General features: G+C 37.9%; 1 protein-coding gene across 1 annotated transcript; it reads left to right on the top strand.

Moving 5' to 3' along the window:
* The first annotated feature begins 11,556 nt into the window (after positions 1–11,556).
* On the top strand, positions 11,557–12,866 carry LOC121767647 (LOB domain-containing protein 41-like). Its single transcript, XM_042163975.1, has 2 exons — positions 11,557–11,816; positions 12,212–12,866. The coding sequence occupies exons 1-2, from the start codon at positions 11,627–11,629 to the stop codon at positions 12,670–12,672; spliced, it is 651 nt and encodes a 216-aa protein (XP_042019909.1). The 5' UTR covers positions 11,557–11,626; the 3' UTR covers positions 12,673–12,866.
* Positions 12,867–23,633: the final 10,767 nt, after the last annotated feature.

Raw genomic sequence — 23,633 nt, 5'->3', positions numbered from 1 at the left:
ATTTGCTATTGGGTCAAGGAGATAAAGAAAAAATTAGTATTTGGGCCTCTGCAATTTAAATTACAACTGGGCCAAAAGTTGTAAAAAAAGAAGGGAACTGGGCCGAAAAAGGGCTTAAGAAACCAATACTCTGGGCCAGGTTAAATAAATTTCCTAGCTGGGCCTGGGGATTTATTTGGAGTCATTATCTTAGAGTTTCAAAGTATAATGGGAGCAATTCCTTAAACCACGGAAGAAAAGAAATTTATTTAGCCGTGTTGAAATAGTATTCAGTAAATAATTAGACGAGACTTTTAATAGTCCAAGTAAGTTTCAAGATACTTAAAGAAAATAATTCGGGAATATATTGTACCTGAACAGTTCGGCAAGACTCCGAATAAACTAAATCGTTGATTTAATTAAAGATTTAAGACTTCTAAATTTAGAAGGCAGGAAAGAAATAATAAGCACACGCTTAGGCATGCATACATGCAAGATAAATAGTTACTTAAAGCCTAATTTAAGTATATTATTTTTATCAAGGAACTTCGTCGCACGACGAGTAATCCCAAGTCAGGAAGCGCCCATTTGAAAGAGTTAAGCAGACGAGGTGGGCTTCTCTTCTTTCTTTTAAAGCGTGTTTTATGTGAAACATGATTTATTTTGAATGAGTTGTCTTGCCATGTTTATGTTTATGTTTATGTGAAACATAATTGAATTCGGGTCCCAGTAGGGCCGGAAACCCTACTCGGACTAGTGTACACATAGGGACTGTGTGCTAGCGCCAGGTTGGCCGGTCTAGTGACCGTTGGAATGTGGCCACATTCCCGATTCACACAGATCCGATATGGTATATCATCAGAAGTTTAAATGACTGCAGTCTTTTGTCAGAAAGAAATAACAGTTTTAGTGACCGGAACTTGTTTTCAGAAAAACACCGTGTTCACTCAGCTTGGCTGACAACTAAAAGAGAAAATATTTTTGGCATGAGCCCACTGAGTGCATCAAGTACTCAGCCCTGCATATTGTTTTCCTTAATGTGCAGGTTGATCGATGTCAAAGCCGAGGAGGTGTTGGGACAGAAGACTAAATAAGTAGGAAGATAGCTGGTGTAGTATGTCTTCATACATATTACATCTGTCTTGGTACTCTTTCGTTGCGTAAATTTAGAACTTGTTCTAGTAAAGACAATTGTCCCATAACAACTCTGATTCAGTATGATTTGTATCCTCAACACATTTCAGACAATGTTTCTTTTGATTTAAGCATCTTATGATGAGTTGATACAGTTTCAGTAAGATTTAGTCGCGATATAGCTACACTTTCTTTGACTAGGGAGATGTGGTCGTGACAGCCTTCTCCAAGATGATCTTCAATACTAGACCACAGATCTTCTAACTGGTTCCCGAACTGTATTCCGAAATCAGTGTGGGCTCATCTTATCAGAACACTAGGACTCGAATAAAAAACACAGAAAAATCTCACGGAGGAGTGTTGAGAGAATTTTTGAGCTCCTCTAAGAAATAGAGGGGGATGAAAATTACTAACTCCAAATTAATTAATTTTGTCTCTCCTTTATTCTCCTATTTATATTAAGTTCATATTTGGACCCAGTCAGGGATCTATGGAGGTTTGGATATGGTCTCACCCAATTAGCTTTACTAATTAAATTGAACCCACAATTTAATACAAGCTTATATTAGAAATCATTATCAGCCACTACAGTAATAATATTGCACAGCCCATCCAAATCCGAAATTACAAGTAATCCGGGTTTCCATTTTATTTAAATATTTATTCCCGCGCTTAAGATATAAATATCCATTAATTAATTGAAATCTGCTATGGGCCTAATTTATTAACATCTTATTCATTCCAAGAGTGGACTCAGAAAGAAACACTTATTTATTATTCAAAGAATAATTAAATTCCAACTGGCCAGTTTTCCGAATAATAAAACCTTGTTCAAGCTCCTCTTGAGGATATTATCAAACGAGACTCACCTCACGCACGATTCAACATAATAGCAATTATAGCACTGTTAGATATTAATCACCACTACCCAAGATATCAGGATTATTGGGTTACGAAAAACTCGCACCATTTGATAAGTCAAAGTAATGAATAATCAATAACGTATGCTCAATGCTAATGTATGTAGATTAACAAATAAATATTTATCAAGACCTCATCTTTCAGTAGATAGCATAAAGACACGTCTCGCTGTTAGATCCGTTCAGTGCTGTACCACACCAATATCATCTTATTTCAGTAAGGCTTAGAAATATGCGGACTGACATTGCAACCTTTTACGATAAGTAGTCTAGGCCTATCTGGATTGTGAAATTCTTCTTTTTCTTTGTTCAAAACGACCGTGTTACCTTACGACACCCACAACCGGTCTACTAAAACAAAGACTTAGACTTTGTTAAGATTCTTATACATTTAAATATGTAATAAAACAACCATTAAATGTAAAATATAACAACATTATGAAAAAAATAATATGTTTTATTCCTTGAAAAATAAAATAAGAGTTTTTACAGTATTCAATCACTCGAAAGGTGATTTCTAGTATACAAACTCTAACAATCGCACCAAGAAAAATAGAAAAATCATACGAAATTAACAAAAACTTCTAACACTTAGACCATGCAATGGGCTAAGTGTGGGATAGTTTTAAACGCAAAACACTTAAACACAGAAAATAAATACACAACAAGTATATATAAGCAAACTCCCTCCTTCTCACACTTGGTTCCAACTCACTCCCGGAGGTTAGAGTTGGGCCAAGTGGTATTAAGAGACAATTGGAGTTGCTAATGACTCAGTTAAAACTTAAAAATACTCCCGCCGTCCCAAGTTACTTGAGTCGTATTCCATTTTTGGTTGTCACAGGTTACTTGAGTCATTTCTTTTTTTTTCTAAAAACAAAACATCTAATCTCACATTCTTTATTCTTTCTTTTACTTTACCCTCTCTTCATTCTCTTACTTTATTCTCTCATCTACTTTATTTAAGTCACTAAACACAACTTTCTTAAATCTCGTGCTGAAAAGAAATGCCTCAAGTAATGTGGGACGGGGGAGTAACAAAAACTAAAAAAAACAAAAATAAAAACCTACTTTGTCAAGTAGTTGGGGGTAAGTTACTGCTTCTCCTGACTCCTCTTTGTAAATATTACAGGTTTAAACTTTTTGTTCTTAACGGTTCAGAGAAAGGGAATGTTTAATTGCCATATTTGATAGCGCCTTTTTCGTGACACCGCCTATATGATTGGCGGTTGGTTAGGTAGGGGGTGCTATAGCAGGAGTTTTTAAAAATTAATAGAAAATGAGTTGAAAAGGTTAGTGGAGTGTGAGTCATATATTACACTCCCTTCGTCCCGTAAAAATTTATGCATTTGAAATGGCACGAAAATTAATACACAATTGGTAAAGTAAAAGAAAGGAGGAGAAGGTAGTTAAAGTAGTGTTAGTGAATAATATTACACTCCCTTCGTCCCGTAAAAATGTATGCATTTGAAATGGCACGAAAATTTATATACAATTGGTAAAGTAAAAGAGAGGAGGTGAATGGTAGTTAAAGTAGTGTTAGTGGATATTGAAACCCGTAATATTATTAGTATTTAATGAATTGTAATGGTGGGCCTAGTGGTATAAGTTGTAAATAAATTGATGTATATGGGTAATGGGATATAGACAATTTCTCATAGATGAAAATGCCCATATTTTTATGTTATGGATGAAAATGAAAAGTGCATATATTTTTATGGAACGAGGGAATACATATTAGTGGGTTATGAAATTCATTACCAAAATTAGTACAAAGTTACCATGATAAGCATTGATGGACGGGGATAAAAAAGGAAACTAGTAATAAATATGGTGGACGGAGGAATACAAAATAAGTCTAGATGACTTGTTATTGCATGTAGGTCAAAACTGGCACTATTGAATACCATTGGAATCAACTTATATGATATTCACTCTATCCTATTATATCTATCTTATTATAGGTCATACATTTTTTTACACATATTTTTAAGTGGTGATGTTTAGTGGTTAAATAATGAGAGAATAAAATAGGAGTAAGAAAAATGTAAGAGAGAAAAATAAAAGAGATGATAAAGTAATTAGGGAAAGATAGAATGTACAGTAGTTTTTTTGTAAGGACGAGTAAATATAGAATATAAGAATTATGCTGCAATAAACAATGTGTGGAATCCATCATATATAGAACATTATTGCATGAGGTGTCGAGTTCGAGCCCTCTTGACATCAGTTGTAATTTCCTCATATCTATAGTATATGAGTTTATTTGTAATTTCCTCCCTAATATAGGAGTTAATTTAAAAAAAAATCCATCATAATTGGATGACAATTGGTGCATATTAGTATAATTATAAAAGAAGTTGGCATACCTAAATTATTAGACACGTGCTAAACAAATCCCATATTGGGCAAACCCGAAAATGCGAAGTTTGAAATTTGAATCAAGGGATAGTAAGAATGCTAAAAAGTTGGCATTGTCGGTATCTTGTGGGTTGTACGTGAATATGGTTTGGTGAATTAGACATATTAATAAATTAGAGTGGCAGCCGACATAATGTATGACCAGTTTTAGGTTGCTTGTTGAATTGTCTAAATGCATATAGACGTTTCATTAACACTTAAAATCAAAATAGGAGGAGTAATAAGTAATTTATGCATGATAAGTTTTAAAAAAAAAACTGATTAGTTTTATTATTTTAGATTGTTCCCATAAAATTAAAAAGTTTAAATATGAGAAAGGTTTTAATTAATTACACACTCCGAACAATCTAATTACACTATTTTTATTATCTTGTCTCATCTCTCTTTTACTTTTTCTAATCTTTTTTATTTACCAATTATTTATTAAAATTTATGTCACATACAAGTTTATCTATTTTTTTAGGAATGAGGAAGTACTCTCACCATTTCTTATTAATTGAGGCGCTTTTTTACACGGAGTTTAAGAAAAGTGTGTTAAGTGGATGGTGAATAAAGCAAGAGAGATAAATAAATAAAAAAATAAGAGAGATTGTTATTTTTTGCTAAAAATATAAATAACTCAATTAACTTGAAATTTTCTAAAATAGTAAAATAACTCTATTAATATATAATTGAGGGAGTAATTAAATATCATATGTATAGGGGGCGGCACGCCGGCACCTCTAGACTTTTGTTAGTTTTGTTAACCATTCATTGAGATGGTAATTTTTTTAGAAGAACGTTAAAATAGTTATTTTAAAATAAGAAAATGCTTTGTATTTTTCAGTCTCAACTAAAATAACGCATTTTTCTTTTTAATTTAGAGTGAAAGTCAATTTTGGTCCTAAACATATATGATCAAAACAAGAATATAGTTTAAAACATTTTTTTTTAAAAATAAGTCCATAACAAATGAAAATGACGACGGAGTAGTCCTTTTTTTTTACAGTTCGGTAAACAAACTAACTGTGAACACTAATTGCACGATTGCATGACCGTTAGTTTTTTGACGGAACAGAAAAAAAGAACCACTCCGATAAGTATTTCATTTGTTATGGACCTGTTTTTCAAAAAAATGAATGTTTTTTACGAAATTCGTATTTTGGTCATATGTTTAGGACAACAATTGACCTTTACTCTTTAATTTATGAATGAACTACAAAAACAGTTTATGGAGTATGGGTTTATCTTGCCAATAGTCCATTGACTTTTAAAATATCTTCAGTAGTCCCTAGACTAAGGGTATATTTCAAAATCGGTCCCTTTTGGCATTTTTCCACCCGAAAACGTCCTTTTGGGCTGCTGGGCATTTTCGTCTTTTTACATATTTAACTTTTTCAATTTGATATTTTTTCAATGATGTATTTAAATCTGATATTATTTCAAAATTATCTTTTTCTTCCCTTTACCATCCTTCATTTTGTGTGAGTTGACTGCATAGTTTTATTTATATATATATAGCTGTGAGTCGAGGAAGAATCCATAAATTAATCATTTTAATTAAAATAATTTATTGACATTTAAAAATCTAAAATTTAAATTTAATTTTCTAAAATTAAATCTTATATTTAAAAAAAGAAACAAAATGAACGATGACAAAGTGAAGAAAAATATAATTTTGAAATAATATCAGATTTAGTACACCATTGAAATAATATCAAATTGAAAAAGTTAAATATGCGAAAAGACGAAATTGCCCAGCAGCCCAATAAGGCATTTTCGGGTGAAAAAATGTCAAAATGACCGATTTTGAAATAAACCCTTAATCCAGGTATTACTCGAGATATTTTTAAAGTACAGAGACTATTGGCGAGATAAACCTATAGTCCAGGGATTGTTTTCATAATTCACTCTTAATTTATCCTAAATAAGATAATATATTTCTATTTTTAAAAACTTTCACGTTCCATTTAATAGGCTCAAACACTTTTTCCCCTTCAATTAAAATATTCTACCCCTCTATCTTTCTGCATCCAAGACTCACATCATTCTTTTCTCTCCAGTTAATTATAACCAACAACTTTTAAAAGGTACAAATATTTTCTTTAATACGAGAGAATCGGTGTGAGCTTAGAATGAAACAAATTCGTATACCCTGTTCTATTAGAGTTATTTTGTTCTTTTTATTTTTAGTATTATTTCAATTCATAATTTTGTTCAATTGACTCGGTTTTAATAAAATAGCAATATCTTTGCAACGGTAATCCATTCGTCCCCGAAGAATATACACTTTGGCTTCGGCACTGGTTTTAATGCAAAATTAGTAAAGTAAGAGAGATGTAGAAAAGAAAAGTAATTAAAGTATTATTCGTGGAGAATGGGTCCCACCTCTTAGAGAGAAAAGAATTTCTAAAATAGGAAAGTGCATATTCTTGTATCACAGACTAAAAAAAGAAATAGTGAATATTCTTGGGGATCCAAGGGAGTATAATTTAATAATTTAATTTTGTAATCATCAACTTTACCTATCTTTGATCATGGCAACTTTACATTTCGAATTGCTAATTTTGGTAGCATGAATATGAAATTATGTCAAAAACACATTGTTAAGAAATTGAAAAGTAGTAGGAAAAATGCAGTAGAAATGAGGGATAGGAAGGTGAGAAAGTGGAGATAGGAATGAGGCGGAAAAATGGGCGCCCACAGAGGCGGAAACCGGAAACCTATGGGCTGTTTTGAGGAGGAGTGGTTTTAAGGCAGAGCCTCCAGAAAAGCAGGAGGGCTGGTGGGCCCCGCGGAAGAATGTGGCGATTCGACCGCACTCTGACAGGCCCTTGTGCTCGACACGCGCCGTCCCATATTTGTTCCTGCCTGTATGGCGCCGCACCCCATCGCCCTCCACGTGCTGTGCTGTGCTGCTACAAACAAAGCTGCTCTGCTTCGCAATTATATTGGAGCCTAGCTTAGCTACCATCTCTCCAATTTAATTACTCCCTCCCCTTCGCAATTAAGCGTCGACCCATTTTTTTCCCCAGCTGATCTGTCATTAAAAAATAGAAACACCCTTTTCCCTACTCTATTATTTCCCCAGGTGATCTGTCATTAAAAATAGAAACACCCTTTTCCCTAGTCTATTATGTCTACCTTACCTTACTCTTTTCACTTCATAAACAAAATAAAATTACATAAATTTTTATGCCCTCAAGAAATGGATCATCTTCCTTAGGACGGAGGGAGTACTACGAGCACTATAGACCGGTGCGCCTATAGGCGCCGCGATCGGGGACCGGCATATCCTCGCACAAAACACGCCGAAGGGTTGTCCGCCCCGGTAAATTCGTCCGCCTCGGGGCGGACATCCTTCACACTATAACTCGGCGGGGCGACGGCGGGAAGGGGGCGGCCGGCGCGCCGCCCCATAGTGGATACCCTAATCCTTAATTTTGATTTTCTTTAACCAATTTAGTGATCTACTATAATGCTAGATCACTATCAAATATCAATATAAGTTCGAACATGAATATTTGTGTGGTTATATATTAGGACAAAATAAGGCCACCCGCAACGCGTCCCGTAGGTGGCTCGTATCTCGTCCCGCCGAGATGAGACGGCGGCGAGACGCGTTGCAGAGTCCCGTCCCGCCTCGTCCCGGTCTCGCTGAGATGCCCGTCCCACCAAGACGGATCACGGGCTGTCTCGCCACGCGCTCGCGCTCCGGAGCCATGCGTGACTCCCACTCGCCGGCCCGCGAGTGGGCTTCATCACGCTGACGCAATAAATTATTTTTTTAAATTAGAATTTAATAAAAATAAATAAATAAAAATCGAAAACGGTAATATTACCGTTTTTCGACCGTTTTCCTTTTTTTTAAAATTTTTTAAATTTTTTTACTCTATATATACTCCTATTTCATCCTTATTTCACACACAAATACACATCATTCCCAAATCATCTCCATTTCTTCTCCAATTTTCATCTAACCTCTCCAATTGTCATCACAAAATGTCCGGCGAAGGCGACTATGGCGGTGGCGGCTCCGGCGGGTTTGACATCAACGCGTTTGGCGACTGGAGGGCATGTACAATGTCTTGGGTGGTTCCGGCTCAGGTTCGTCGATGCCGGTGGGGTACCAACCACCCCATTTTGATGTTGATGCATACGCTCGTCCCTCGGGAAGGAGGACGAGGCGGTGGAAGCTCCAAGGCGGTGGAGGAAGAGGCGGAGGCGGCCGAGGAGGAGGAGGATGTAGGCCGGCATCCGTACAGACACAAGGACACGATGACTATGTACAATGCCTGGATTAGCGTCTCGTACGATCCCATCGTCGGGAATCAACAAACTCGGAAGTGCTTCTGGGAAAAGGTCACCGAGGCCTACAACGAGATTAAGCCGAAGGGGTCCCGCTGCCGCACATTGAAGATGCTTCGCGCTTACTTTGACCGAGTCGACAGAGGTCAAAAAATTCTGCGCCATCTACAAGAACGAAGCGGCTCATTACCAAAGCGGAGCCACGGGAGCCGACATTCTAAGATCCGCTTTGCGAGTATATTTCGAAGACACCGGCAAAGAATTCAGACAAGTCGATGTTTGGGAGGCCGTCAAAGACTAGGAAAGGTGGGCCGGCGGTGTTCGGTCCAGCTCGGGCTCGACCTCGAAGCGCACGAAGCACACGGCGGGTGGCCAATACTCGTCTAGTGGGGGCGGTTCGGGCAGCGCCAGACAAGAGGTTGCCTCGCGGGAGGTTGAGGGCACGACAGACGATGCCGGGGGGTCCTCCCGTGGGCGCCGTCGGCCGCAAGGACCAAGGCGACGAAGGCGGCTAGAGGGAGGAGTGGCAGAGGCGAATCAAGCCAGGCGGGCTCGGGCTCGAACACCCTATTGTCCATGTACTTGACCGCCACGATGGCCGACACTTCCTGCATGACGCCTCCATAATATCAAGCCCATCTTGCCGGAATTGAGTATATGGAAAGACAAATAGGTCCGCCTCCAGGTTGCTTGAGTCCATCGCCACCACCTTCGGAGGATGATTCGCCGGCGGAGTAGTTTTTTTTTAAAATTGTATTTTAAATTATGTAATTTTTATTTTTTTAGGATTTTAATTATGTGTTTTTTTTATTTCTTGAATTTTAAGTTGTATTTTTATTTTATGTTGTAATTTTATTTTATTTAATGAAATGTGTTTTTATTAATTGAATTTGTTGGAAATAAAAATAAAAAATGAAATTAAATGAATAGTAAGTTAAGAGATGGTTAAGAGATGGAGGGTTGGTTATGTCTCTTAGTTAAGAGATGGAGTGAAAAGTACAGTGGGGCCCATGAATAGTTAAGGAATGAGACGGTTAATAGACGAATAAGAGACAACGTTGCAGATAGCCTAATACATATCACAAGTTTATGGATTAGTCTTGGATTTTTATGTGAGCCTTGGCAAGCAACGAAGATTGGAAAATCAATAAAATTATAATTACGTTATTATTAGATGTGAACTTTTCTGAATTTCTTCGATTTTATATTTTGATTTGCAAGACAATTTCACTTAAAATTTGTATCGGCGTTTTGTTTGTTTGCAATCTCATTGTATTTGTTTTTACGATCTCATTCTGGCATCAGACCATTTCATTAATATTTGATAATATGTAATTTGTAAATACTAAGTTTAAATACTTTAATCTTACCGTTATGAATTGGAACTGGATTTAGTTTAAAATATGGAGTACAATTATTAATGTAATTTTGATTATTATATAGATCATTCAATTAATTATGAATATACAAATATCTATGTAAATTTTGTTGCTATATACCACATTCAGTTCACATTATTTAATAATGAATTTATATAAAATGTCCAAAAACTTCAATTTACAAGGAGTGAAAGTCCAATGAATAATTGTTATAGAGGAGATCCAAAATTTTGTTGTTATATACCACATTCATCATACTCTATTTATTAAAGCTTTAAAATATTAAAAAAAATCAAACACTTAAATTTATTAGGTGTGTCCACTGAATAATTACTCCATTTCAAAGGATGCAAACTCTAAAAATAGTTGAATAGGAACAAAACAGTATTCATCTACCTGTTTTTACTTTGATAAGTAGCATTGCATGGATGGAAGCAGTGCATGGTCACTAAAAGAGACATGAAAAGGACAAAAAGAAATTGAACTTGGTTTTACTATTGCCAACTATATATTAATCATGGTGGGTACTATTAACAACTCCAAAATTATTTTTAGTAAGTTAAATAAAGTACCTGACACAATAAAGTAAGAGAAAATAGAGTAAAATAAATGAAAAAATAAAATAGGTATGATTAAATGTTTTATTTTTAGTAAAAAAAATAACTCAAATAATTTGGGACAATTCAAAATGAAATACTCCCTCCGTCCCAAGTTACTTGAGTCGTATTCCATTTTGGGTTGTCCCAAGTTACTTGAGTCATATCTTTTTTTAGCTGAAAACAAAACATCTAATTACCCTTATTTTATTCTTTCTTTTACTTTACCATCTCTTCTCCCTCTTACTTTATTCTCTCTTCTTTTATATTTAATTCACTAAACACAACTTTCTTAAATCTTGTACCGAAAAGAAACGCCTCAAGTAACGTGAGACAGAGGAAGTACTAATCAAGTACTCCCTCCGTCCGCGAATAGGAGTCTCATTTCCATTCGGCACGAGTTTTAAGAACTGTAAAGAAAAGTGGGTGGAAGAAAGTTAGTGAAATATGAGTCTCACTTGTATATATTAGTTTTAAATGACATGTGAATGAAGTGGGTTAATGAAATATGTGGTATCTTTATCATTTATAGTAATTATGAACCGGAATGAAAATGAAAAAATGAGACTCCTATTCGCGGACAGAGTGAGTAAATTGAGACATAGAGATTACAGTATAAGATAAGATGAGGAAAATAGTTTATATTTTTAATTAGTAATCCGTTTGGGGAGTGCAGGTCACGCGCGAGCATTGAGATAAGTCATTTACGTGTTTGACATTTGACGCCGCCCCCTTTCCAATTCCATGAATGTGGAAACCTTCAAACCAACAATCCCACCTTTTAGTATACCATTACCACCAAACGAACCTAGTTTATGCCTCCCCCACCCCACCCACACCCCGGCTGCTGCATATATATGTATATATACACATCGACAACTGACAAACGTAGTAGAGATATAGAGTAAAAATGAGGATGAGCTGTAATGGATGCCGAGTTCTAAGGAAAGGGTGCAGCGACAATTGCAGCATTAGGCCCTGTTTGGAATGGATCAAAAGCCCAGAGTCTCAGGCCAACGCAACCGTCTTCCTCGCCAAATTCTACGGACGCGCCGGCCTCATGAACCTCATTAATGCCGGCCCCTCCCATCTCCGCCCTGGTCCATCCATTTTCTTACATACTCATTTACAATTATTCAACGCTAGTAGTAGTACTCCCTTCGTTTCAAGGAAGATGATTCATTTCGTTGTGGGGCGAAATTGTATGTTAAGTAAAGAGAATAAAAGAAGAGGGAGATTAAAGTAGAGATAAAGTTGTTTTTATTTTTATTAAGAAAAGGAAGATGATTCATTTCGTTGTGGGGCGAAATTGTATGTTAAGTAAAGAGAATAAAAGAAGAGGGAGATTAAAGTAGAGATAAAGTTGTTTTTATTTTTATTAAGAAACTAAAAAGAAAGAGCGATCATTTTTTTTAATGTTTGGGATAGTGGGAATACTTATCAGTTTGTATAAGCTTAGAAATAAAATGGAGTTTGTTTTGTTTTGTGGATGTAGGTATATTCAGGTCGTTACTCTACGAGGCGTGCGGGCGGATCGTGAACCCGATATACGGGTCGGTGGGGCTGATGTGGTCGGGGAGCTGGCAGCTCTGCCACAGCGCGGTCGAGGCGGTGCTCAGAGGGGCTCCCGTCACCCGGATGGACACCGACGCGCCCGAGGCTAAAACCGGTCCGCCCTATGACATTCGACACGTCAACAAGGATAATCTGACCAACCCGCGCCGGGTTAGGAACAAGCGATCGGGGAAACGGGCTCGGCTGTCTGAGGAAGTTAATGGCTCGATTAGCCATGAGTCGTCGTTGAGCCACCAGTCCCAGCAGAGTTTGGACGCTTCGGCTGGGGAAGGAGAAATTGAGCTGGACTTGACGCTAGGGTTCGAGCCGATTAGGACACCAAAACGAGCCGAGTCTGGTTTCTCTGAAATGGAGTTGCGGCTGGATTGTCTGCCCTCGTGATCCACGCCTCTAATATTTTATTACTAATATTTTTCGTTTTCCAGCTGAAGTTTTGTTAAGTGCTGTATAGCGAAGCTAAAAGTGTTTCTTTTGAGCGGTATAACCTTGGGGTGATGATAGTCGATCTAGATGTAATGTTACTATCAATCAATAAAATGGAATAGGATGGCATAAGATGTCCACCTTTTCATACACATTTAACAATATAGCATGCCTTCTAACTTTATATTATTCATTTTATTATTAATATTATTTTTAAGTTAATATACCATCTGTCCCACACTAACTAGAGCATTTCTTTTTCAACACGAGATTTTATATAGTGTTGTTTTGTGAGTTAAGTGAATAGAAGATAAAGTAAGAGTGAGAAAAAAACAAGAGAGTGATGTATCTATTTGTAAGAAATGTGTCATTTAAGGTGAGACATCTCAAAATAAAAAAATGTGTTATTTAGGTGGGACAGAGGGAATATATTGCTATTAAAGATTACTATTTAAAACTAGAATGAACTCAACCACTTTGTACTCCTTTCGTCACGAGTTTGATGTCGCATTTTGTAATGACATAAGATTTTAGAAGATGTAGTTTTATAAGGATTTTGGTCTCAAAAATTATAAATTTTATTCAAATTTTGGTATTTTTCATGAACTTTAAAATTGATTTATAAAATCATGAACTTTTGATTCGTTTGCTTCTTCCCACAACGGGTAAATGGGAAACCGAATTGGTCTATGCGTCATTCTTAATTGTATTTGGCACTAAAATCATAAGTGAGGTCCTATTTGGCAATGACACATGTCTTATACTATTCCCATTTGTCACCATTCATGAGGCCTCTCCAAACTTGGACTCTGCCAAATCCACCTGCCGCCACTGTTCCTCCCTCTTCCTCCCCCTCAACTACTCCGACCTCGACCAACTCTGCCGCATCGACAGTGGGCCCATTTGCGAAACAAGCAACCGGATGTGCCACGAAATTCTAGTCGCCATCTCGCCGATTCTGCTTAAGCCAGGACTCGAGAGAAAGCGCTGTTGGCCGTCTGCCGCTACTGACTCGCGGTGGAGGGGCAGAGCCGCCATTGCCTCTCCCTCAAGGAGAAGGCGGAGCTCGCCGCCGCCCTCCCCCACCTCTTCGCCGATGGGTTGATGTCGATTTTCAAGAATCTCTAGAAATTCTCATGCAGTTCTTCCAGCTTTGGGGCGAAAGGGATGAATGCGTTTGGTCGAGAATGTGGATTGCTCGAAGAGCTCCCATTGAAGAAGGACCTAGAGAATTGCGTATTGCAGAAATTGTTAGAGTTTTGTATAATAGAAATCACCTTTCGAGTGATTGGATACTGTAATAACTCTTATTTTATTTTCCAAGGAATAAAACGGATTATTTTTGTGATAATGTTATTATGTTTTACATTTAATGGTTGTTTTATCACATGTTTAAATGTATAAGAAACTTAATAGAGTCTAAGTCTTTGTTTTAGTAGACCGGTTGTGGGCGTTGTCCACTTTAAGGTAACACGATCAGTTCTAAACAAAGAAAAAGAATAATTTCACAACCTAGATAGGCTTTGACTACCTATCGAGAAAGGTTGCAATGTCAGTCCGATTGTTTCTAAGACGTAGTGAAATAAGATGACATTGGTGTGGTATAACACTGAACGGATCTAACATCAAGAAGTGTCTTTATGCTATCTACTGAAAGACGAGGTCTTGATGAATAAGTATTTCTTAATCTATATACGTTAGCATTGAGCATACGATATTGTTTATGAACTACTTTGACTTATCAAATGGTGCGGGTTTTTCGTAACCTAATAAGCTTGATATATTGGGCGGTGGTGATTAATATCTAGCGGCGCTAGGATTGCTATTATGTAGAAACGCACGCGAGGGGAGTATCATTTGATAATGTCCTCAAGAGGAGCATGAAACGATGTTTTATTATTCGCAACCTAGCTAGTTGAAGTTTAATTACTCAATAAATAATAAATAAGTGTTTCGTGCTAAGTCCACTCTTGGAATTAATAAGAAGTTAATTAATTTTCATCCATAGCAGACAATAATTAATTAATGGACATTTCTATCTTAAGTGCAGGAAATAACATTTTATTTAAAATGGAAACCCAGATTACTCGTAATTTCGGATTTGGATGGGCAGTGCAATATTATTTCTGTAGTGGCTGCAAATAATATTCTAATATAAGCTTGTACTCCCTCCGTCCCGGACTACTTGCACTTATTTCCTTTCTAGGCGTCCCAAGTTATTTTCACTCTTTCCATTTTTAGTAAAAATTATCACCTACAGCCGCAATTGTTGACTTTGCTATGTACTCATTCCTTAATCTCCGTGCCGAAAAGGAAATGTGCGAGTAGTCCGGGACGGAGGGAGTATTAAATTGTGGGTTCAATTTAGTTAGTCCTAAGCTAATTGGGTGAGGCCATATCCAAAACCTTCCATAGATCCCTATCTGGGCCCAGCCCAATATGAACTAAATATAAATAGGAGAATAAAGGAGATACAGACATAACAATAATAATATTTTTTTAGAAATTTTCGCCAAACACACACAGTGAATGGAACGACTTTTTCAGCTCTCCTCCGTGAGAATTTCTGTCTTCTTTATTCGAGTCCTAGTGTTCTGGTAAGATCAGCCCACACTGATATCGAAATATGGTTCGGGAACCAGTCAGAAGATCCGTGGTCGAGTATTGAAGATCGACACGTGGAGAAGTAGCAAGCCATCTGCGATTCTTTGGAGAATAAAAAAGGTACAACTTCAGCTCCATAGAAAAGCATGTTTCAGGTTTCAATTAATCAAAAGCATGTTTTAATTCAAATTATGAGCATGATACATGTGTTAATTGCGCGAATAGAATTTGTCTAAATAATCTGCTAAATAGATCTAGTTCTCTGATTTATTCATGCTTTCGATGCTAAACCCTAACAATTGGTACCAGAGCCAATTTTTGGCTCTGATTATTTGGATTTAAATTTCGTGAAATTCATGTATGCATGTGTTATTTGATTTCGTAGCATGTTCTTGTATTTAGTTGTTAATTATGCATGATGAACTCAAGAACTATCGAATCAAAGAACTTGAATTGATCGATCACACGAGACGTGCGATCCGTCGGCGCTTGCGTCGAGATGGATCGCACTAAGTTTGATTGAAGCGAGGGTCGTCGAAGCAGTGGGAACTGAAGGTCCGTGATCACGGGGCGATGCGCGTAGACGGTGGCATAAGGCTAATGAGACCGCAAACCCTAGGCAGGGACCGAAGCAAGATCGACGGACAGGCTGGCGTGGTGCTGCGGTTCGACCGAGAACCTGCAGAGATCACCTAGCCGCTATGCCCAAACCCTAAGCTGAAGGTCCGACACAGCTCCAGCAACTGGCCGAGATCGCTGCACATCAACGTGCAACGATGGCTGGTGTAGTGGGAGCGATCGTTGGTGCAACTGGGCGAGATGAGAGGGGCGATGCTGGCCGAGAGGATTTTCGTGCCAAGCGCGGGACTCCTGGCCGAGAGACATGTGCCGATGTCTCGAGAACCCTAGGCGAGACGTCTAGCCGAGGATGCGTCAGGTGGCCGAGAGCAGGTGCGCACCCAGTGCGCCACTGGCCGAGACGCTGGCTCGACAGGATTCTGGTGATCAACTCGTCTGATTTTCCTCATCGTTGATTCGTGTAAACCTCGAACAACGAGATAACGATGAATGAAATACTTTAATGATTATTTATTTTCCTAATTAAAAGATATCATTAAAATAATATTATTTAATGGTAATAAAATATTTTGGAAAGATTTCTCCACATTTTAAGAATATTTTAATTATGGACTATATCTATGTAAATAAATATATTCTTTATATTCCTAGATGGATATGGACAAGAATAATTAAATAGTTTCCTAAATATTATATAACTAGAATCCTAATAAAGATAGATATATAGGACTACATTAAATAATTTAATTATTTCTCTTCCTAATCTTGAACAGGGAATTAATTTGAATTTAATTTTTCATGTCCGTCCAAGATTTAAATAATTCATTTTATTTTAGATACATCTTATAGAAGACATGAATAAGAATTAAATTCTTGCCAATTAAGTTTAAACTTCCTTAAGTAAGATGATAAAAGATAATAAGATTTTAATTATCCAGAAATTAAATGCCAACATAATTTAACTAAGCCTTTTTACTGCCTTAAGGCTTAGAATAATTAATGAAAAACCATAACCAAAATATCTAAGCGATAATTACGAACTAAGTTTGTATATGGTCTCCATCGATTGGTCTGCAACTTTTATGAAGCATTTTTCTAATATTATCGTCACCCATGTTGTGGGGACAATAATCCTAAGAAATAGCAAGTTCATATGGGCGGACTTCTCAATATAAATTGTCTGAACTAGAAAGTGGTTTCTAATATTATCGCCACCAATGCTGTGAGGACAATAATCCTAAGAAATTACAAGTTTCAGAAGTTCAAACGGAATTTATGAGATAGCTTGATTTTGTTATCAACACATGAGCATTGTTAAGGGAGTGTGTTGTAGAAATAAAATTCTGTAATGCTAAATCTGATGGTCGTGCTTAGGCAACATTTGGCAGCCATCCATGCTGTGGTCTCTGGACTATTCATCGGTGTTGTGACCAGAAAAAAATGTTAAAATTTTAATGCGTATTTACCTTTGCTTGAGGGTACAAAATTTAAATTTTACAGTTGTAAGATGGTTAATCTATTCAATATTCTTACATAAGGTTATGACAAAAGGTATAAATATTCTGTTTTGCAGTGCAACTTAAACCGTCAAGATGTCGTTCAATTCTCTTTCTGCAATACTAAAACAAAACAAACTCGAAGGGAAAAATTACATAGAATGGAAACAAAATTTGGACATCGTTCTCACAGCTGAAGAGTACAAGTTTGTGCTCACTACTCCTCAACCACCAGTACCGACGGCTAATCCTGCAGCAACGGTACGTGATGCGCATAGACGGTGGCATAAGGCTAATGAGATGACTAAGTGTTATATGTTGGCCTCCATGTCAACTGTCACGACCGCCCATACTAGGGGTACAACAAGCGCGACGATCGCGACCAAGGGACAACATTAACCAAGTATAACCATTTACGAAAACTAAATTAACTTAAAGGAAGAAAAACATCTTAGTTTAAAGAAGTTTAAGGTTAAATTTTTTTTTCTATTTATTTAGATATGACTTATGATAAAATACTTTTAAAAGAAACAGCGGAGAAAAATAACTTAGAGAAAACTAATTAACTTTATAAAGTAAGAGCATTTAGTTTAATTCAAGGAAAACATCATTTTCAAAAAGTCAACGTAGTCACTTGGTTAAGACCTAACACAACCATACATATTCAAACACAACACGGAAAAGATCAAAGTCTTGAGACATAGTTCAAAATATAGCAGCGGAAATAAGGTTTAAAGAGAGTAAAGGATAACGCCTATGTATGAAGACACAACGCATCCTAGGTTCTTAGGCCAACTCAACATCCTCCACAACATCCCGCTCAACCTGCACATAAGAAAAAAAATATGCAGGGCTGAGTACTTGTTGTACTCAATGGGCTCATGCCGATAACATTTATACAGTTATGTCATCCATACCAGTGATCTCGAGTTTTATATGTACTAAAGAAATATCATCGAGAACACAAAAACATTTCATAGACTGGCCAGTCAAATAATCCCCCCACTTTCTCAACAATCCATCAATCACGATCATCATTCCATGTGCGACGAAAGTGTGGCCACACTATTCACCCACGAGACCGGCCGACTAGCAAGGACGGCTCACGATCCCACCAGTGTACACAGCCTGATAGGGTTTGCGGCCCTACTCAGACCCGAATTCGTTTCACAACACAGCCCTATAGCCTAACGGAGTAAACTCAGACGAACTAGGCATCAGGCACACAATCTCAATCAAAACAAACCATGGTATGACATAACAAGTTAAACCACCCTTATAACGCCACATAGTATTTTCGGAAAAATAAAGAGATTTGAAAAGAAAGCCCACCTCGTTCGCTTAACAATTCACAATCCAACTTATGGCAACTCTCGTTCCTCGAGTTCACGAATACACAATCACCCTTGTCAACGACAACACAAGTCAGCCTTCCACAAAAATCATACTACTATGCATGTCCTATCGTTTCTCTCTCATCGTTTTTCTCAATTAACCCAACCCAACGTTCGTCACAAAGACGGAAAAACACACCGTAATATATTTCAACTTATCACACGAGATCACATCATTAGGCACGTTCCTTGGACATACATACATCATATAATACTTTTAAACTTGAAAATAAGTGTCATTTTATCAAGGCAGAAAACTGGCAGAACTGCGCGACCGTGTTGTAAAAATCACTAAAAATTCACCCGACCTCATATGAAGCTAAATTTTGGTCACAACACAGAAGACACATTCAAGTTCATCTAGACAAATTTTCACACTGAAATGACGTCGTTTAGTCAGTCAAATTAATAATTAAACTCTCTGGTCGGAACATAAAATTTCTGGCAGCACTGCGCAGTTCATTTGAAAAATTCACCGTAAATTCATCCAATGCCCAAAAAGGCTGAAAATTTTACACGACTCAGAAGGAACTTCATATATTCATATAGTTCAAGAATCACATAAAACGGAGGTCATTTGGTTGGTCAAACAGAATACGAAACTTTCTTGGCAAGAACACAAGTTTCTGGCAGAATTGCGCAGTCAACTTCAAAATTTTATTAAAAATTCATTTTTCGACCAAATGGGCTGAAATTCACACGAGACATAGAAAACACCTTGAAATTAACTCAGTAAAAATTTCATATCAAACTTCGATTGTTTGATAGGTCAATCACACATCAGAAGCCACTGTTCGAACGTCACAGATTTCAGGCTCATAATTTCGAATTTAGGGTTTCTTCTTCAATCAAACAAATACCAATTTTTCATGCTTATAACACACAATCATGCTTAAAAGTTCCTCATAATCATGTTTGCATATAAACCCACATCATTCACCAAAGATTCAAATCAAACTTCACATAAACTTAATCAAAAACGCATAACTATCAAAGTTCTCATGCAATCACGCTTTCCCACCGATTAATTTTGCGATCTATCAATCCTACACCCTCTATATGCATGTAGGATTCAAGATTAAAGTTTCAATGAAGGAGATGAGAAGAAAACTTAGTTATACCTTCTTGAATCAAGAAAACGAACGGTAGAAACAAGAATGGAGGCGATTCGTCGGAGACTCTTGAAAATAAACTCCAACGGATGCAAGAACAAGGATGAATGGAGGATTTTTGGAGAGAATATGGAGAGGGAGAGGAGAGGCACGAAATTTATGAGGGAGATGGGGGCTAGGGTTTAGTTTAGGTGAATATATAGTCCTAGGTTTAATCCCATTAATTAATTAATTAATTAATTGTGGAGGAATAAAATAGAGGCCAATAAATAAAATCCCACAATTAAAAGGAAGGCAAGTATTTCGAAAATTATGGCTAGAAATTCAATAAGGAATTTATTTGGTATTTACTTGGAGAGAATATATTCACAACTTAGGAAATAAAAGTGAATATTTCATAAACAAGGGAACAAAATAAATTAAATCTCCAAGTATGAAAATAATGGCGGGGGCCAAAAATTTCCATAAGGAATTGCACAAGGAAATTATTTAAATCCTCAATTAAATAGAATAGGATTTAAATTTGGTAATTTCTTTATGGGAAAAGACTATCATATAATAGGTAAAAAATAAATAAATTTCCTCAAAAAAAAAAAAAAATATATAAGAGCATGGGCGTGTGATATAGGTGAGAATTAAAATGAAATATTCACATTCCTAATTAATTAGACATAGACATTAATTTGAATAAAAAGGGTCTCACCAAAAAGGAAACAAAATAATTCTCCTCTACAAAAATAATGAGGGCCGAAAATTTCAAAGAATTGGTTAGAAAAATACATGCATGATCCTATTTAATTCATTCCCAACATTGCAAAATATCAAACACTTTACTCCACACCACCCAAGACAATTTTATTCACAAAATTCACCTAATCGCATAGAAACAAACGTTTCATAATCCAAATTTCAAAAAACCATATAAAAAGAGTCACAAATTTTTTTGGGATGTTACATCCTTCCCCTCTAAACAGAAATTTCGTCTCGAAATTTGATCGTCTCACAAAAACAACTCGGGAAACTTTTCTTTCATTTTATCTTCTAACTCCCACGTGGCTTCCTCGGGACCATGGTGCTTCCACAACACCTTCACGGACGCTATCATTTTGTTTCGTAACTCTTGCACCTTCCGATCTAGGATTACTTCGGGCCTTTCCTCGTAGCTCATGTCTGGGGTTAGGGTCACTTCCTCTTGGTGAATCACATATTTGGGGTCGAACACGTACTTGCGCAACTGCGACACGTGGAACACGTTGTGCACGTTTCCAAAGCTGGGAGGTAACGCCAATCGATACGCTACAGGACCTACTTCATCGATAATCTCGTACGGTCCTATAAAATGCGGTTTCAGCTTGCCTTTCATTCCAAACCTCACAACTTCTTTCGTCGGGGATACTTTCAAGAACACTTTGTCACCAACGTCGAATTTGATTTCCGTTCGACGGACGTCAGCATACGACTTCTGCCTATCTTGAGCTTCCTTGATCCTTGCGCGGATTTGATGCACAATTTCGGTCATCTCCTTTATAGCGTCGGGTCCTAGCATCTTCCTCTCGCCAACTTCATCCCAAAAAAGTGGGGATTGACACTTCCTGCCATACAAGGCTTCATACGGAGCCATATCGATCGTCGCTTGGTAGCCATTGTTGTTGCCGAATTCAACCAACGGTAGAACAGTTTCCTAACTTTCCCCTCGATCTAGGACAACGGCTCGCAACATATCCTCAAGCGTCTGAATCGTCCTCTCTGACTGCCCGTCCGATTGCGGGTGATAAGCAGTGCTGAAGTTCAATTTTGTGCCCAATTCTCGTTGCAAACTCATCCAAAACTTTGATGTGAACTTCGTATCACGGTCGGACACAATAGTCTTTGGCACTCCATGCAAACGCACAATCTCATTCACGTACAGCTTTGCTAACTTGTCCGCGCCATAAGTAATCTTAATCGGTAAGAAGTGCGCGCTTTTAGTAAGTCGATCGATGATCACCCAAATCGCAGTGTTGCCCTTCTGTGACTTTGGCAAACCCGTCACGAAATCCATAGCTAGATGCTCCCACTTCCATTCGGGAATTTCAAGTGGTTGCAACTTCCCATATGGCCGTTGGTGTAAGGCTTCACTTGTTGGCATGCTAGACATCGTTCCACACATGACCCTACGTCCCCTTTCATTCCATTCCACCAAAACCGTTGCTTCAAATCCCGATACATCTTCGTGCTTTCGGGGTGTGCGGTGTAAGGCGTGTCGTGCGCTTCACTCAAAATCTCATCTTTTAGCGCCTCATCGCTCGGCACACACAGTCGTCCATCGTACGTCAAAGCATTATCCGCCTCCTCACGGTAATGATCCAGCTTCTCGGCTCTCACCTTCACACGTAGTTATTCCAACTTCTCATCACGTCGCTGGGCTTCTATGAGCTTGGTTCTCAAATCTGGCTCAATCACTAGCGTCGCCAATCTCGCTTCTACTGTCTCGGGCGCTTTCACTATTTCCAATCTCATCTTGTCGAATTCGTGAATCAACGCTTCCTCTTGCGTTAGGAAATAAGCCAGTTGAGATGGGTTCTTCCTACTCAAAGCATCGGCTACTACGTTCGCCTTGCCCGGGTGATAGTGAATACCACAGTCATAATCATTCACAATCTCTAACCAACATCACTGTCGCATGTTTAGCTCCTTCTGCTCGAAAAAGTACTTGAGACTCTTGTGATCTGTATATATCTCGCATCTCACTCCATAGAGATGGTGTCTCCAAATTTTCAGTGCATGCACCACTGCTGCTAACTCCAAATCATGAGTCAGAAATTTATATGCTATCACCTTCTCATCCTGCATCAACACGCATCCTAGTCCTACTTTCAACGCGTCAGTATAGACGGCGAAGTCCTTGTCGGGTTCTGGTACCGCTAGGACTGGTGTTGTAGTCAATCTCTCTTTCAACAGTTGGAAACTCGCCTCGGACTCTGGCGTCCAAACCACCTTGATTCCTTTCTTTAACAGTTGCGTCATCGGTCTCGCAAACTTAGAGAATCCTTCAATGAATTGTCGATAGTATCCCGCCAATCACAAGAAACTGCGGATTTCACTCGGCGTTTTCGGCGATTTTCAATTCTGTACTGCCTCCACCTTTGCTAGGTCTACTTGAATTCCATTTGCCGTCACAATATGACCAAGAAAGTTCACTCGAGTCAACCAAAACTCACACTTACTAAACTTGGCATAAAGCTTCTCCTTTCGCAACGTTTCCAACACTGTTTGTAGATGCCATCCATGTTCCTCCTCGTTCTTTGAGTATACTAAAACATCGTCGATGAAGACTAACACGAACTTGTAGAGATACTTGTGGAAGACTCGGTTCATCAAGTCCATGAAGACGGCCGGGGTGTTGGTCAGCCCAAATGGCATCACGACAAATTCATAATGGCCATAACAAGTGCGAAAAGCAGTCTTAGGCACATCCTCTCGTCGGACCTTTAGTTGATGATATCCCGACCTCAGGTCCATTTTCGAGAATACACCCGCTCCTCGGAGTTGGTCAAACAAGTCGTCAATTCTTGGTAGCGGGTACTTAATCTTCAAAGTCCACTTGTTGAGCTCACGATATTCAATGCACATCCTCATCGTGCCATCCTTTTTCTTAACGAACAACACTGGCGCTCCCCACGGTGACACACTAGGCCGAATAAAACCCAAGTCTAACAGTTCTTGCAACTGAATCTTCAACTCTGCCAACTCTT

The sequence above is a fragment of the Salvia splendens genome, chromosome 15, assembly GCF_004379255.2.
Source record: "Salvia splendens isolate huo1 chromosome 15, SspV2, whole genome shotgun sequence".
In the NCBI taxonomy this organism is placed as follows: Eukaryota; Viridiplantae; Streptophyta; class Magnoliopsida; order Lamiales; family Lamiaceae; genus Salvia; species Salvia splendens.
This window is presented reverse-complemented; position numbering and strand designations above follow the sequence as displayed.

Excerpts from the sequence above, each read along its gene's own strand:
- LOC121767647 (XM_042163975.1), top strand. The coding sequence starts at position 11,627 with ATGAGGATGAGCTGTAATGGATGCCGAGTTCTAAGGAAAGGGTGCAGC. Across the intron at positions 11,817-12,211 it reads CCCCTCCCATCTCCGCCCTG|GTATATTCAGGTCGTTACTC; the intron begins GTCCATCCATTT and ends TTGTGGATGTAG.